The following is a 14,553-nucleotide window of genomic DNA, read 5'->3' as shown; positions in this document are numbered from 1 at the left end:
GCCGGTTTCCCGGACATCTCCATTGAACATGCTTTTTAGTCTAGGACTAGGCTTCATCTGTGTCCGGGAAACCGGCCCATATAGTTCAATTAGCAAGTAAGTAACACTACCTGTTCCATGATACTGAGGAAAATGACATTGAGACAGAGAACCAATTGGGAAAACATTTCAATGGTTCTGAATGACAACCAACTTACATTAACAGCATACATCATGATTAATGTAAATGTATAAGATTAAAACGTTGCACTTACAAATAATATGAATGCATTGAATTGTAATTCATAACATCTTCTGAAGATCAAATCAATCAAATCATTGTACATAAAAACAGAGCAGAATGAATCATCACATCTGGGGGACCATCACCACCAGCATGACTAGTATCTATGTGGACCCTACTACAGTTTAACCAGCTCAGCTATAGACTACACCAGCATGACTAGTATCTATGTGGACCCTACTACAGTTTAACCAACTCAGCTATAGACTACACCAGCATGACTAGTATCTATGTGGACCCTACTACAGTTTAACCAGCTCAGCTATAGACTACACCAGCATGACTAGTATCTATGTGGACCCTACTACAGTTTAACCAGCTCAGCTATAGACTACACCAGCATGACTAGTATCTATGTGGACCCTACTACAGTTTAACCAGCTCAGCTATAGACTACACCAGCATGACTAGTATCTATGTGGACCCTACTACAGTTTAACCAGCTCAGCAGTACCAATATAGAGACAAAACCCAGGATAGAGGGGCTGAGTGAATGTGGTCTGGAGTCTGTGGAGGAGGGTCATTGTGTCAGAGACACTGTAGAAGGACAGAGTACCTGCCTTGTGATCCAGGTCCACTCCTACTCTGGAGGACTGAGGGCCTGATACTTTAGTCTCAACATTATTGTGTCTGAAACAATAACCACCTCTACGACACTCTAAACTCCAGGACTTGTTATTGAGTCCAAATCTACCATCTGTCCCTGTTCTGCTGATGTCTTTATATGAGACTGCTGTAACACACCACCCACTCCACTCCACCTCCCAGTAACAGCGTCCAGACAGACCCTCTCTACACAGAACCTGGTAGTTGGTGAATCTGTCTGGATGAACAGGATATGGTTGGTCTTGGCCTGTACAGGTCACCTTTCTGTTCCCTTCAGACAGAGAGAGGCGTTTGTGTGCTGTGTTTGGGTCCAGTGTGAGCTGACAGGAATCTGGGAGAAGAGCAGAGCAGAGACCAATGAGGGGAGTTAGAACAATAAGTGAAGTCAGATACTGTATCTACCCTGTCTTTGATTAGAGCACAGCAGAGATCAAATCAGAGAAATATGAGGAGTCAGATAGATACCCTGTCTTTGATTAGATCTACTATTGCTATATATTTCTAGAGGGATTGTTAGGAGTGTCAGTAAAAAGAGACTGTTAGTTACTTCAGAATAAAGAGACTCACATTGTAAGAACTGTTCTCTGGTCTTGGGCTCTGGAGGCAGTACAACATCCACTATATTCACTACAGACACACAAACACATTCCCAGAGAGAGGGAATGTTATCATCACACCATATTCCACATGTATATGACTAGTAGGGAACTTTCAATGGTCTAAAGTTGATGTTCTTATTATTTTCAACACACCTGTAGTGGAGATCTTGGTCCATTCTCCTTTAAGGACGTCTTCTAGTTTCTCTCTCAGTTCAGACACAGTCTTACTCACATCTCCAAAGTACTGAAGAGGACGGACAACGATGCTGGGTAAGTCTGAAGATACACTGGTACCGGAGAGAGACTGATAACTCTGGAGAGAGAGAGAGAGAGAGAGAGAGAGAGCAGAACCAAATGATTGAGAGTTTCATATTGAGTTTTAGTTTCATATCACATGTATCAAGGCAGTTTATTTACCTGGAGGAAATGGATGTGATCCTCTGTGTGTGAGAGCTGCTCCAGCTCAGTGCTTCTCTTCCTCAGCTCAGCTATCTCCTGCTCCAGTTGCTCCAGGAGTCCTTCAGCTTGACTCACTTGAGCCTTCTCTTGGGCTCTGATCAGCTCCTTCACCTCAGAGCACCTTCTCTCAATGGAGCGGATCAGCTCAGTAAAGATCTTATCACTGTCCTCCACTGCTGCCTGTGCAGAGCGCTGTTAAGAGAGAGAGAGAGAGAGACTTGTCTTACTTTAATGAGCCATCCTCATTACACTAACACCCCCACCCCTAAAAGCACATTGCGTGCCACCACAACCTCTACACAATCACATTATCCAGTACCCAACACCACAGTACAATACACCATCCAGCACCACATTCCAACCGTCCATCCAACACCTCCTCTCCAGCCGTACAGACAGCCCCCCTGAGCCCCCATACCTCCTGAAACATCTCCACACTGTTGATCATTTTGTACAACTCAAACTCAACCCTAAGGCGTCAACAGTAATGTCATTACCCTGGCAACACAGAAAAAAAATGATGAACAGTCTGTCATTGCAGAAAACGGACACCCCTCCCCAACTCCCAGGTCAACCCGAGCCAACCAGCTATTGGTGTCCAGGGCTCCATGTAATACCCTCCACTGGACGACCCCTGACCTTTCCAGCACTGGGAGCTTATAGAGCACCCTCCACCTATACCCTGCCATGCTCTCAGCCCCCACAACCCCCTGCCACTGATGCCCCTTCACTCCCACTAAGCTCAGAGTGTTAAAAGTCAGTAAGTCCTCCAGACTCTCCTGCCAGTCCCCAGTCTCTGCTGTCACTTGCAGTGGTGGAAACGGTGGTGGCCCCTCCTCAGGCTGCTCCAGCCCTAAGTACTGCAGCATAGAAATCAGAGACCCCTGCTGTATTGAGTCTCTCCTGCCGCATGATGAAGATCTGCTGATCCAGCCCCAAACCACCAGCCCTCCTCAACAGAGCACATGCTGGTTCCCTCCAGCCCACCTCCGTACGGTACAGAATCCTCTGCGCTGCTTTCACTCCCGCTAAGCTCCTGATGTGTCTAACCTTGACACTGAGGGAGTCAGAACGCTGCCACCCTGACCATAAAATGTTTACTAACTTGCGCTGCAGGTCCACAAGCAGAACGCCTGGAAGCTGCGGAGGTGCACTAATTTGCGTGCACTAATTTAAAATCACTAACTTGCGCTGCAGGTCCACAAGCAGACCACCGGGGGCGTTGAGAATGGCCAATTTAAGCCATAGAGAGGATGCCACCAAGTTGTTGATGATCAGCACCGCCCCTCTGTATGACACTAGGGAGATGAGCCACCTCCACTTCGTCAGCCTCGACACCACCGCTTGTGACACTCCTTCCCAGTTCTTCCTATCCCAACCCTCCGAGCCCAGATACACCCCAAGCATCTTGAGCCACTCACAGCCCCACTGCAACCCCCCTGGAAGCTGCGAAGGTGCCCTGTCCCTCCATACCCCACATAACAGAGCCTCACTCTTGCCCCAGTTTACCTAAGCAGAAGACGCCCCCTCGTACACCCTCAAACTATTCTCCAGGGCCTGTAGGTTCTGCTCATCCCTAACCAACACAGACGTCATCAGCGTATGCTGCACTGCTATGCCTGTCCCCAACCCTATGCCTGGCTCCCACACTCCCTGTAGCCTCCTGCGTAGCAGGCCCAGAAAGGGCTCAATAACAAGAGTGTATAGCTGCCCTGACAGAGGGCATCCCTGGTGAATGCCCCTCCCTACCCAGACTGGCCTACTGAGCCCTCCCCACACCTTGACCATACATGAAGCCCCAGCGTACAGCATTTGAACACAGGCCACAAAATTCTCCCCACAACCAAAACAACACATTGAACAGATATTCATGGTCCACCCTATCAAAGGCTTTCTCCTGATTATGAACAGATTGTCTGTGTTTGAGCGTCCTGGTACACAGTACGTTTGGTCCTTGTGTACAATAGAGTCCAGGTGGGACTTCAGTCTGTTAACGAGGACCTTGGTAAAGACCTTATAGTCCAAACAGAGCAATGCCACAGGCCTCCAGTTCTTTATGTCGCTCAAATCCCCTTTTTTTGGGCAGGAGAGTCAAAGCCTCCCGTCTACAGCTTAGCGACAGCTCCCCCACCCCGACGCACTCACACAGCATACGTCCTGTAAAATAATTCCCCAGAACTTTTTATAAAAATCCACAGGCAGACCGTCTGAGAGACAGCAGCTGAGAGTTTGTGAAAGGCCAGGGAAATGTCTATTTGTTTATCTGTGACAGAGAGAGTTTGGAAAGGTCTGTGAGCAGAACCTCAGAACACCCAGGATAATAATAATAATAATATGCCATTTAGCAGACGCTTTTATCCAAAGCGACTTACAGTCACGTGCATACATTTTTACATATGGGTGGTCCCGGGGATCGAACCCACTACCCTGGCATTACAAGGGCCATGCTCTACAGAGGACCACAGAGTTCTGCCCTCTATAAATCAGAGTACAACTCCACAGCCTCATCTCCTCACAACAGAAGTTACCCACCCATCAGGCTCCCTCATCTCCCCACAACAGAAGTTACCCACCCATCAGGCTCCCTCATCTCCCCACAACAGAAGTTACCCACCCATCAGGCTCCCTCATCTCCCCACAACAGTAGTTACCCACCCATCAGGCTCCCTCATCTCCCCACAACAGAAGTTACCCACCCATCAGGCTCCCTCATCTCCCCCACAACAGAAGTTACCCACCCATCAGGCTCCCTCCTCTCCCCCACAACAGAAGTTACCCACCCATCAGGCTCCCTCATCTCCCCCACAACAGAAGTTACCCACCCATCAGGCTCCCTCATCTCCCCCACAACAGAAGTTACCCACCCATCAGGCTCCCTCATCTCCCCACAACAGAAGTTACCCACCCATCAGGCTCCCTCCTCTCCCCCACAACAGAAGTTACCCACCCATCAGGCTCCCTCATCTCCCCACAACAGAAGTTACCCGCCCATCAGGCTCCCTCATCTCCCCACAACAGAAGTTACCCACCCATCAGGCTCCCTCATCTCCCCACAACAGAAGTTACCCACCCATCAGGCTCCCTCCTCTCCCCCACAACAGAAGCTACTCCCCCTTCTGCTGTCCCCACCTCTCCCACAAGCCTTGGAAGCTGGAGCAAAAAGTGACATCTTGGAAGAGCTTTACATGGAATTTCCAATAGGACACCTGCCTGGGCCCTGTTGAAACAGAGAACTGAGCCCTGTACTAGGTGCAGACACATTTATGAAAGCAAAGACAAGGTCATTGATTTTGGCGCTAACCACTAACAACCTACCCTTACACACCTCTTTTGCTACCCCTGCACTAAGATTTCTGCCATGGCATTTAAATATTTTTGTTTGACATATTCCCCCAGTCTCTGCTGCCGTTCATGTTAAGGAAGTCTAACCGTGAAATCTCCATAAGAGGTGGGAGGGAAATCACCACAATCAGAAACCAGTAGAGAAGCCCATAAAGCCGCCATGCCAGAAAAAAAACATCCATTTAAGCAGATTCTGAAGACATGCCCTTAAGAACCCATGACCCATTTTCTCAGCCTATACCGCTTCCTAGGTGAGAGGACACTAAACCCCTCATTCTTCATCACGTGTTGTACTGACCTTACAAACCTTCCAGGATCAATCAAATAAGACTCCAGCAGAACCTTCTTTTTCCCCCTTTAGTCTCCATCAGGAACCTAGAAAGTTCTCTCAGCGTATATACTGGGCCCTCAGCCTGTCTGTCAGCTCTGGATCCAATGAGCCATCTGAAAACGAGACCGCCTTGTCCTCCGCTCCCGCAGACTCACCTCCCCCCTCTTCCTCTTCCTCCTCCTCCATTGGCACGGTACCGTCCTCCTCCTCCCCAGTCTCTGCCCCCCTGCACATCCCCCATGATCAGTGCCTCTTCCCCAATGACAGGCAATATTTCCTGGGATGAGCCCACCAAGCCTTTGCCCACCGGAGTCTCTGTTACTACAGAAACCTGCCTCAGCTCATGTAGCCCAGCTGCAACCCTCCCCACCACCGCTTTCTCCACGGCCTGCGCACCACCACTTGGCCATGCACTACTACCGTGTTGCTCAGTTGGTAGAGCATGGCGCTTGCAACACCAGGGTTGTGGGTTCGTTTCCCATGGGGGGACAGTATGAAAATGTATGCACTCACTAACTGTAAGTCGCTCTGGATAAGAGCATCTGCTAAATGACTAAAATGTAAAAAATGTACTCTCCTCCCTCCTGGTACCCCTGCCATTTTTTTTGCAATTCTGAGTAATCACTACTTTAGTAAGGATTAGTAAGTAAAAACACGTTATTCAGTACTACTGCAGTTGCTTAATCATTCCAATAGATGGCAGCATAAGACCATGAATGACATTTCAGAAGATTAGTTTAGTTCTTTCCCTGGATACACCACCACTCCCCCTCACAGGAAAACTCCTGCCTGAGCATTTTACTGTCCCTTTCCACACTGCTAACGCAAGAGGAAGGACTGAAAAAGCATTTAACACATTACTGTGAAGTAATATAATGATGATTCATGTTTATTATTACCTGTTTTTATGGTCATGTTTTGAAATTATACTTCATTACTATAATGATTATCAATACGCCTGAACATTAATTCAGTCACCTCTGGTCGACAAAAACGTATTTTCCTAGTACATTAATTGTCAAATTCATCAACCAGCATCGAGCACTCTGCCTTCTCATGCAAGCGAGGGGCATGTTGAGGTAAATATGCTAACCGCGACGGTTGCATTATGTAATTTATTGGTGGGCTGGAAGATGCAGTGTTTTTTCTTTTCTATTCAGAGGCTATTTACTCCCAATATGAGATAATTTTATATAGAAGGTTTTTATAATGCATGTTTACTAGGGTTGAGGTTAGCGCATCTGAGTAGGGATTATTTGGGTTCAATACCTGTCCTACCTATCAATCATATTGCTGCTTGTAGCCTATAACTGATGATCCCCACACTAGAAACACCGAAAACTATCTGTGCTAGCAAACCCTGTGTTCCACCCCTCCCCTGTGTAACCTTGAAGTTTGTTAAGAAACCAAAACTTGTCTACGAAAAGAGACATGTTTAACGGATTCCGCTTGGCACCCAGCCGAGAGCACACGAAAACCACTTGCAAATTTACCAAAACGAACCAACTACTTGCGGTCTGTTCGTAAGCAATAAACGGAGTCAGATTAGCCACCACAACTCTTATCGAAAGAGGCGACATCTGCACCAACACACCCCTCACAAAAATCCCACTCACAACAAGACAAACCTTTTTCATTAACACGACCACCGCCTTGTTCATTCCGCTCCAACCTGTTCGCCGACCATGAGCAAAACTTCCTCCACACCTTTCTCCGGAACGCATCCGAAGCGACAGCGTTTCTTCTCCACTCGGTTGAGGCCATCACGCCGCCCTAACAAACTACCCCTACTCCCCCCTCAACTCTAAACGATAAACAGTGGAAACCAATAAACAAACCCTCCACCATGAGAAAATAAATTCAGAAAATACGCAAGAACAAAAAGAAAAAAGAATAGTAGCCCTCCTCACAAACCACAAATCTCTCACACAACCAACTTCTTCTTCTATGATATAATAGCGGTCCACAAACCAACGTTAAAGGTGCATGCCGCCACCTACTGTGCTGGAGTGTGTGGTCAATCACGGTTTCCAACATTTCTAAATCCTCCTACCTAACTCAGTACTTCTGAGAAAATAAAGAAGAGCCCTACTAACTTCTAATAGACCCTCCCCCATCCCCAAAATCCCTTCCAAACCCCCCCAACCCCGTCCAACCTCAATGACCCTACACTTCAATCTTTCCCTCTCTTCAACATACTTACAACAATATAACAACACATGCTCCACCGTTTCATCGACCGTACCTTCCAGACACAAATCATTCCCATGCTTGCCAACCAGATGTAATGACGAGTTCAATGTACAATGTCCTAAGCGCAATCAAGTAAACACCACATCTTCCTTCCTAATCTGACTTTTGAATCTTGGTCCATCGACCTTTCTGTAAAACTGTAAACTATTCATATAAATGCCGGCCCTTGTGCTCAGAGTACCATCTCTTCTGCCACACATCTATCAAAATGGCTCTGATCTTACATTTGTCCTCACCTCTACCCAGTGGAACATTAATATAAATTATATCTCGTTTAAAAGCTCTTTTAGCTAACTGGTCTACAATTTCATTCCCTTCCACACCCGAATGTGCTGGGACCCAGCAGAATCTCACTACTAAACCCATTCTCTCAATTCTCCATAATAACATTAAAACCTCCAATAGCAGGTCACTCCTATTAGATTTACCAGATGATAAACTATTCAATACAGACAGAGAATCTGAGAATACTATAATTCTACCAGGTTGTACGTCCTCCACCCACTGGAGGGCAACTATTATCGCCAACAGTTCAACTGAGTATACTGACAGTTCATCGGTTAGTCTTCTACATATCTGCACATCAAATTCAGGAACGTAAACGCCTGCTCCTGTGAGCCCACTATCTGGGTCCTTGGATCCATCTGTGAAAAGTGGTAGAAAAGCATAAAAACTTCTACCAATGTAATTGTCAACCAGTTTCACTATATCACTGACTTCTGACCAATCTTTCCTTTTCTCTACCAAGGTTAGATCAACAACAGGGTCTGGGAGTAACAATGGAGGAACATCCCCTATCACCACAGAAGGGCCAACCTCCAACTCCCTCAAACCACTCTCATCAGCAAGCTTTCCAACTGTCCAACCAAAACCACTGCCTTGTCTACTAGTATATTCCCAACAGTCATCTAGAACAGTAGCAGTGGGATGCTCAACCTCACAGCCTTTCAACCCAATAAGATAATGACCATTTTTTACGCTGTATATCCAAAGGCATCTCTCCTGCCTCCACCAGTAAGGCACATACAGCTGTTGATTTAAATGCACCAATACATATCCTTAAAGCTTTATACTGGATTCTGTCCAGCTTCTGAAGCCAAGTTTTGCCTTGTTCGATAAACTATACACCCGTAATCAATTGTCGTCCTGATCAGAGCTCTATAAATATCCATCAACGATTGGTTATGAATGGGGTGCTGACAGACAGAGACCCATACAACCAACTACTGCAAAAGTGATGGAATGAGAGAGGCAGAGACACTGTACATTGCCATAATGTAACATTTCTTCTTCTTTGGAGTTTAACGGCGGTTGGCATCCAATATGTTGCATTACCACCCCCAACTGGAATATAATATAACTCTATTTTACTTTGTGATACAAAATGGGAAAAGGGGAAAGGAACATTTAATTAAAAACCTTCCAACCTACCCTACACTCATTAAATACCCACTACCCCATTCCACTACTTTGACCCTATCTGCTCCTGCACCATGCCAACGGCCTGGGAGGACGGGACACCACCACTCAACACACCCTGTAACTCTTCTGAAGTCTAATCTTGTATGCCCAAATACTTCTCTGCAGCTGCCACCACAACATCTATTTTCTGTGATTTAATTTCCATTTCTGCGGTACAGTTGATAACCATTGCTATGAATGCTAAGAAGCTAACTTTACTAAAGCATATATCACTCGTTGGCCTATCCCTCTGTGCTGGCACAGATCTACTACTCACAGGGATCCTCTCAGAATCTCTCACCCTTGACCCATCCTCCTCTACTTCCTTCACTGCCTCAGCATACGACACCTTCTGCACTACTCTGACTCTAGCCACCTCAACCTGCCTCTCTCGCACCGGACACTTCAGATCCCCAGCAACATGGGCATCCCTACAGTTGACACACACAACTTTATCCACCGAACCTACACAATCCTCTATCCCATGCCCTCCTGCACACTTCCCACATCTTGGAATCTCCCTCCTACAAACTGCTGCAACATGACCATAAACGTTGCACCTGAAACAAAGCAGTGGATTCGCCACAAAAGTTCTAACATGATAACTGATATATCCTACCATGACTTTGTTGAGTAAAGACTCAAACCTCAAAAGGACTGACACTTAACGCTACCCCAGAAATCACTCCTTTCAATGGTGCCCTGTTCCTAAGAGCAAAGCAAGAAACAGATCTTGACCCAAGTTGCGTGACACGGAGCGCCCACTCCCTCTGGTCAGAAGAAACACAAACAAATATCACAAGTCCACTACAGGTTACCTTCACTGATTCAACTGCACCCAACTCCTTTCCCACCCACCCTGAAACTACAAATGGATCTGCCAAAAGGTATGGATCCACGTTCTCCTACAATGTAACTCCTACTGCACCAGATTCTTCTTTATCATGTCCATTGATGCCAGGCTCTGGTTCTGAGCTCTTCACCACACCTTCTACCTCACTTAACTCTCCCTCATTCATTTCCATTTCACCTCCTGAACTCGGTCTGGCGAATGGCTCACTCTGTTTGCACTTGAATTATAACATTTGAAATGTCTCTATTACTTTGAAACGTTTGTGAGTGTAATGTTTACTGTTAATTTCTGATCATTGATTTCACTTTCGTTTATTATTTATTTAACCTGCTTTGGTAATGTAACATGTTTCCCATGTCAATAAAGCCCATTTAATTGAATTGAGAGAGAGTGAGAGAGAGAGAGCTCTGTGTTAATGTATAGCGGACATGAGTCACTCATGGTTACTCATGGTTATGTGATGAGGTAGCCCACTTGTGACTTTAAAATCAGTGTCGGCCCAGTAGGGAATCTCCTCTTGGTGTAACATAATAATATATAATATGCCATTTAGCAGACGCTTTTATCCAAAGCGACTTACAGTCATGTGTGCACACATTTTTACGTATGGGTGGTCCCGGGGATCGAACCCCCAAGATGTTGGTTTCTCCCTCAGTAGACCCGGGTTCATATCCCGCCGGTTACATTAAGCAGACTATTCTCTGAAAGGGGTCCAGACAGCCTGTTCCCAACAGTGGAGCCAGTGGGATTGGAGACGGGCCCCTCTCTCTGACTGGAGGAGAGAAGTGAAATGGTGTGTCTCCTCTGGTCAACAATACTCACCTTGAGAGACTCCACAGCCTGTTGGAGCTCCTTCAGCTCCTTCTCTCTCTCCTGGAATCTCTGCTGGACCTTCTGCTGACTCATCCCCAGCTGCCTCTGTGGAGAATCACTCTTCAATGAGCTATCAAGCTTTATTTGTCCAGTGGATCAATAGTATAGTAATGTGACATAGGACCCATAGAAGATAGGGATTAATATGTTGAGGAAGTGTCTGTGTGAAACTATTTTATTATGTTGCTATGTTAATGATTATAGTTTTTATGGTAGGCGTACATGTATCAAGGGGTTGAGGGTGAACTTTGGACTCATAAAAGGGCATTCAGAATGATAATGTTGTTTGACTTTAGAAAATGGTGATACATTTGGAGCAAACTCAATATACTCAAGGTTTGTGTTCATATTCGTTCTGCCGTGGATTGATTTCATTTGAATGATCTCATATTCAAACAACCTTAGTTCCTACTGTATCTTTAATTCTTTGTTTATCAGACAGTCACCAACAAGTAGTTCTGGTCTTACCTGTTTCTCAGTCCTCTCTGCTGCAGCTGACACTGTTTCATGGCCTTTATGTTCATCCATCACACACAGCAGACAGATACACTGCTGATCGGTACGACAGTAAACCTCCAGCAGTTTGTCATGATGAGAGCAGATCTTCTCCTGTAGTTGTGCGGTGGCTTTGACCAGCTTGTGCTTCTTGAAAGCAGGAGATTCATAGTGAGGTTGGAGGTGAGTCTCACAGTAAGAGGCCAGACACGCCAGACAGGACATGAGGGCTTTCTGCTTTCTGGTCCCAGTGCAGACATCACACGCCACATCTCCAGGTCCAGCATAGCACAGAGCAGGAGGGGGAGCAGCCTGGAGTCCTGTCTTCTTCAGTTTCTCCACCACCTCAGCCAGCACGATGTTTCTCTTCAGAACAGGCCTTGGGGTAAAGGTCTGTCTGCACTGGGGACAGCTGTAGAAACCTTTCAGATGATCCTGATCCCAGCTTTCTTTAATACAGCCCATACAGTAGCTGTGTCCACAGGCAGTAGTCACCGGATCCTTCAGTGGATCCAGACAGATGGAGCAACAGAACAGTTCCTGATTCTCTGCCATTTTGGTGCTCTCTCCCGTAGCTTAAGCAATGGCAGTGTCAAAGATAACTTTCTGTTTCATGGGACTCTACACCAGAGGACAGGGAGGGGCTTCCTACTTGACTGTGTACTCTGTATGTAGAGGGGGTGTGGTTTCTTTGATAAGGAAGTGTGACAGAGTGTTGGGTAGTAGGCAGAGATGGTTAGTATTTATGTTACTTGAAATTCATATTTTAATTACTTCTGAGTATTTTGTCATTTGAATTACACTGGGCTGAACTACACTCCAATGCATTTTTTATTTTTTATTTTCAAAATACTAAATACTTTTCTATACCATTTTTTAAATAGCGATTCACATGTTGTGGCCCCACCTTTCACCCTGCATTGGTATCAGAAGTCTGATAGCACTATGGTGTGATAAGAACGTCTGCTAAATGAACTAAATATACATGTATATGTGAAAATGTTGATAAATACTTTGTTGAGGGAAAATGTACTTGATACGATTGTAATATATTGTTGTCTCACCTAGCTACCTTAAGATGTACTAAATGGATAAGAGCATCTGTTAAATGACTAAAATGTAAATGTAAAAATGAATAATTGCAAAGCATGCTGAGTATTATTCTAATGAGCTCCGCCCCGAAACAAGGCCAATAATAATACCCAGGGCCGGCTACTTGGAAATGTATTTTTGTATTTAAAATTAAATACGTTACATTTAATTAACTACATTACAAAATACAAGTATTTAGTAGTTTATTTTGATACATTGGTCTTTATGGTATTTTGTATCTGTATTTTGTAATTGTATTTTGTAGTTTTATCCCTTCCATGGTAGTAGAATACTCTGTCTGCAGGGGTTTTTCAGGGCATGACCAGGACACTGGAGGCAAAGGACCGGTTTAAACAGGAAAATGTCCTGGAGTTTCTATCAAAAATTAATGTTTCACTAATCACTTTCAAAAGGCATTGAAAAGTCAAAATAAAATACCTAGCTCTCCTCAGAGCATAATCACTGGGCAATCACTTAAAAACTCAATTTAAAGGGATTCTTCAGGATTTAGGCAGTGAAGCCCTTTATCTATTTCCCCAGAGTCAGATGAACTCATGGACACCATTTTAATGTCTCTGCATCCCGTATGAAGGAAGTTAGAGGTCGTTTTGGGAGCCAATGCCAACTAGCGTTAGAGCAATGACTGGAAGTCTATGGCATGCTAGCAGTTACTATAGACTTCATAGCGCTAATGCTATTTAGAAACTTCCTTCAAACTGTAGAGACAAATAAATGGTTCCATTCATTCATTGATTTTTAGAACATTTTCAGGTCATTGTTTGTTTTCAGTGGAAAGTCCAAATACATTATTTTTCAGATGTTGGGGGTAAAACTGGCAAAGCTATAATGTTTATTTCTGCTCCATAAAGTTGTCCTAGAATCTGTTGTTACCCTGACCTCTCCCACAGATTCCATCAGGTTACGACATTCAGACCATGAACTCTAACCTGCACCTGAACAGCTTCCTCCTGCCCATCGGTGCCATGAACGTCATCAGCATCCTACCTCTGCTGCTGCTGGCCCCTCTCATGGAGTGTGTCACCTCCTGCTACCTGTCCATGGAGAAAACACCCTTCTCCCACGCCAGAGTCATCAGTAAGCACACACACACACACGGCACAGATACACACACACACACACACGGCACAGATACACACACAAACACACACTGTAGAAGGACAGAGTTCCTGCCCTGTGGTCCAGGTACACTCCTACTCTGGAGGACCAGGGGACAGATATTTCTGTTTGATTAGCATTGTGCCAAAACCTACAATGGGGGGGATAGCACTCCAAAGTCCAGGACTGACTGTTACCTAGAAATGTAGACTCTGGGACCTTTCCTTTCCTGATGATCCCTTTATATGACACTACTATTTCAACCCATCCACCGCTCCACTCTACCTCCCAGTAGCAGACTCCAGACAGGCCCTCTCTACACAGCAGCTGTCTCCAGTAGTCAGGATAGGGCTGAGCTTTATCAGTGGCTGTCACCTTCCAGTTTCCCTCAGACAGGCTGAGTTCTGGATGAGCTGTATTCAGATCCAATGTCAGCTGGAGGACGTCTGACTGATGAACAACAAAACCCAATAAGGAAAAGAAAGACCATGTATGTTGTCTTTGAGAGGGTGTTTGAATATCACTTACAGAGGGACAACTCTTCTTTGGTCTTCAGCTAAGGAGACATTTCGAATTCTGTCACTATTAAAAAATGCAACTTCATATCACATGTATCAAGGCAGTTGAGTTACCTGGAGGAAATGGATGTGATCCTCTGTGTGTGAGAGCTGCTCCAGCTCAGTGCTTCTCTTCCTCAGCTCAGCTATCTCCTGCTCCAGTTGCTCCAGGAGTCCTTTAACCCGTCTCACTGCAGTCTTCTCCTGGCCTCTAATCAACCTTTTCACCTCAG

General features: G+C 45.5%; 1 protein-coding gene across 1 annotated transcript; it reads right to left on the bottom strand.

Annotated features, from left to right (window-relative positions):
- Positions 1-650: 650 nt before the first annotated feature.
- On the bottom strand, positions 651-13,171 carry LOC311122825 (E3 ubiquitin/ISG15 ligase TRIM25-like). Its single transcript, XM_084197142.1, has 6 exons — positions 11,529-13,171; positions 11,010-11,105; positions 1,906-2,139; positions 1,642-1,801; positions 1,457-1,516; positions 651-1,220 (listed from the first exon to the last, which is right to left on the bottom strand). The coding sequence occupies exons 1-6, from the start codon at positions 12,108-12,110 to the stop codon at positions 712-714; spliced, it is 1,641 nt and encodes a 546-aa protein (XP_084053268.1). The 5' UTR covers positions 12,111-13,171; the 3' UTR covers positions 651-711.
- Between the last annotated feature and the right edge of the window lie 1,382 nt (positions 13,172-14,553).

This window comes from Coregonus lavaretus (genome assembly GCF_964263955.1).
Source record: "Coregonus lavaretus genome assembly, contig: HAP1_SCAFFOLD_3024, whole genome shotgun sequence".
Classification (NCBI taxonomy): Eukaryota; Metazoa; Chordata; class Actinopteri; order Salmoniformes; family Salmonidae; genus Coregonus; species Coregonus lavaretus.
The sequence above is the reverse complement of the archived record's forward strand: the minus strand, read 5'-3'. Positions and strand labels throughout refer to the sequence as shown.

Excerpts from the sequence above, each read along its gene's own strand:
- LOC311122825 (XM_084197142.1), bottom strand. The coding sequence starts at position 12,110 with ATGGCAGAGAATCAGGAACTGTTCTGTTGCTCCATCTGTCTGGATCCA. Across the intron at positions 11,106-11,528 it reads CAGAGAGGACTGAGAAACAG|AGGCAGCTGGGGATGAGTCA; the intron begins GTAAGACCAGAA and ends GATTCTCCACAG. Across the intron at positions 1,221-1,456 it reads CAGAGAACAGTTCTTACAAT|ATTCCTGTCAGCTCACACTG; the intron begins GTGAGTCTCTTT and ends CTCTTCTCCCAG.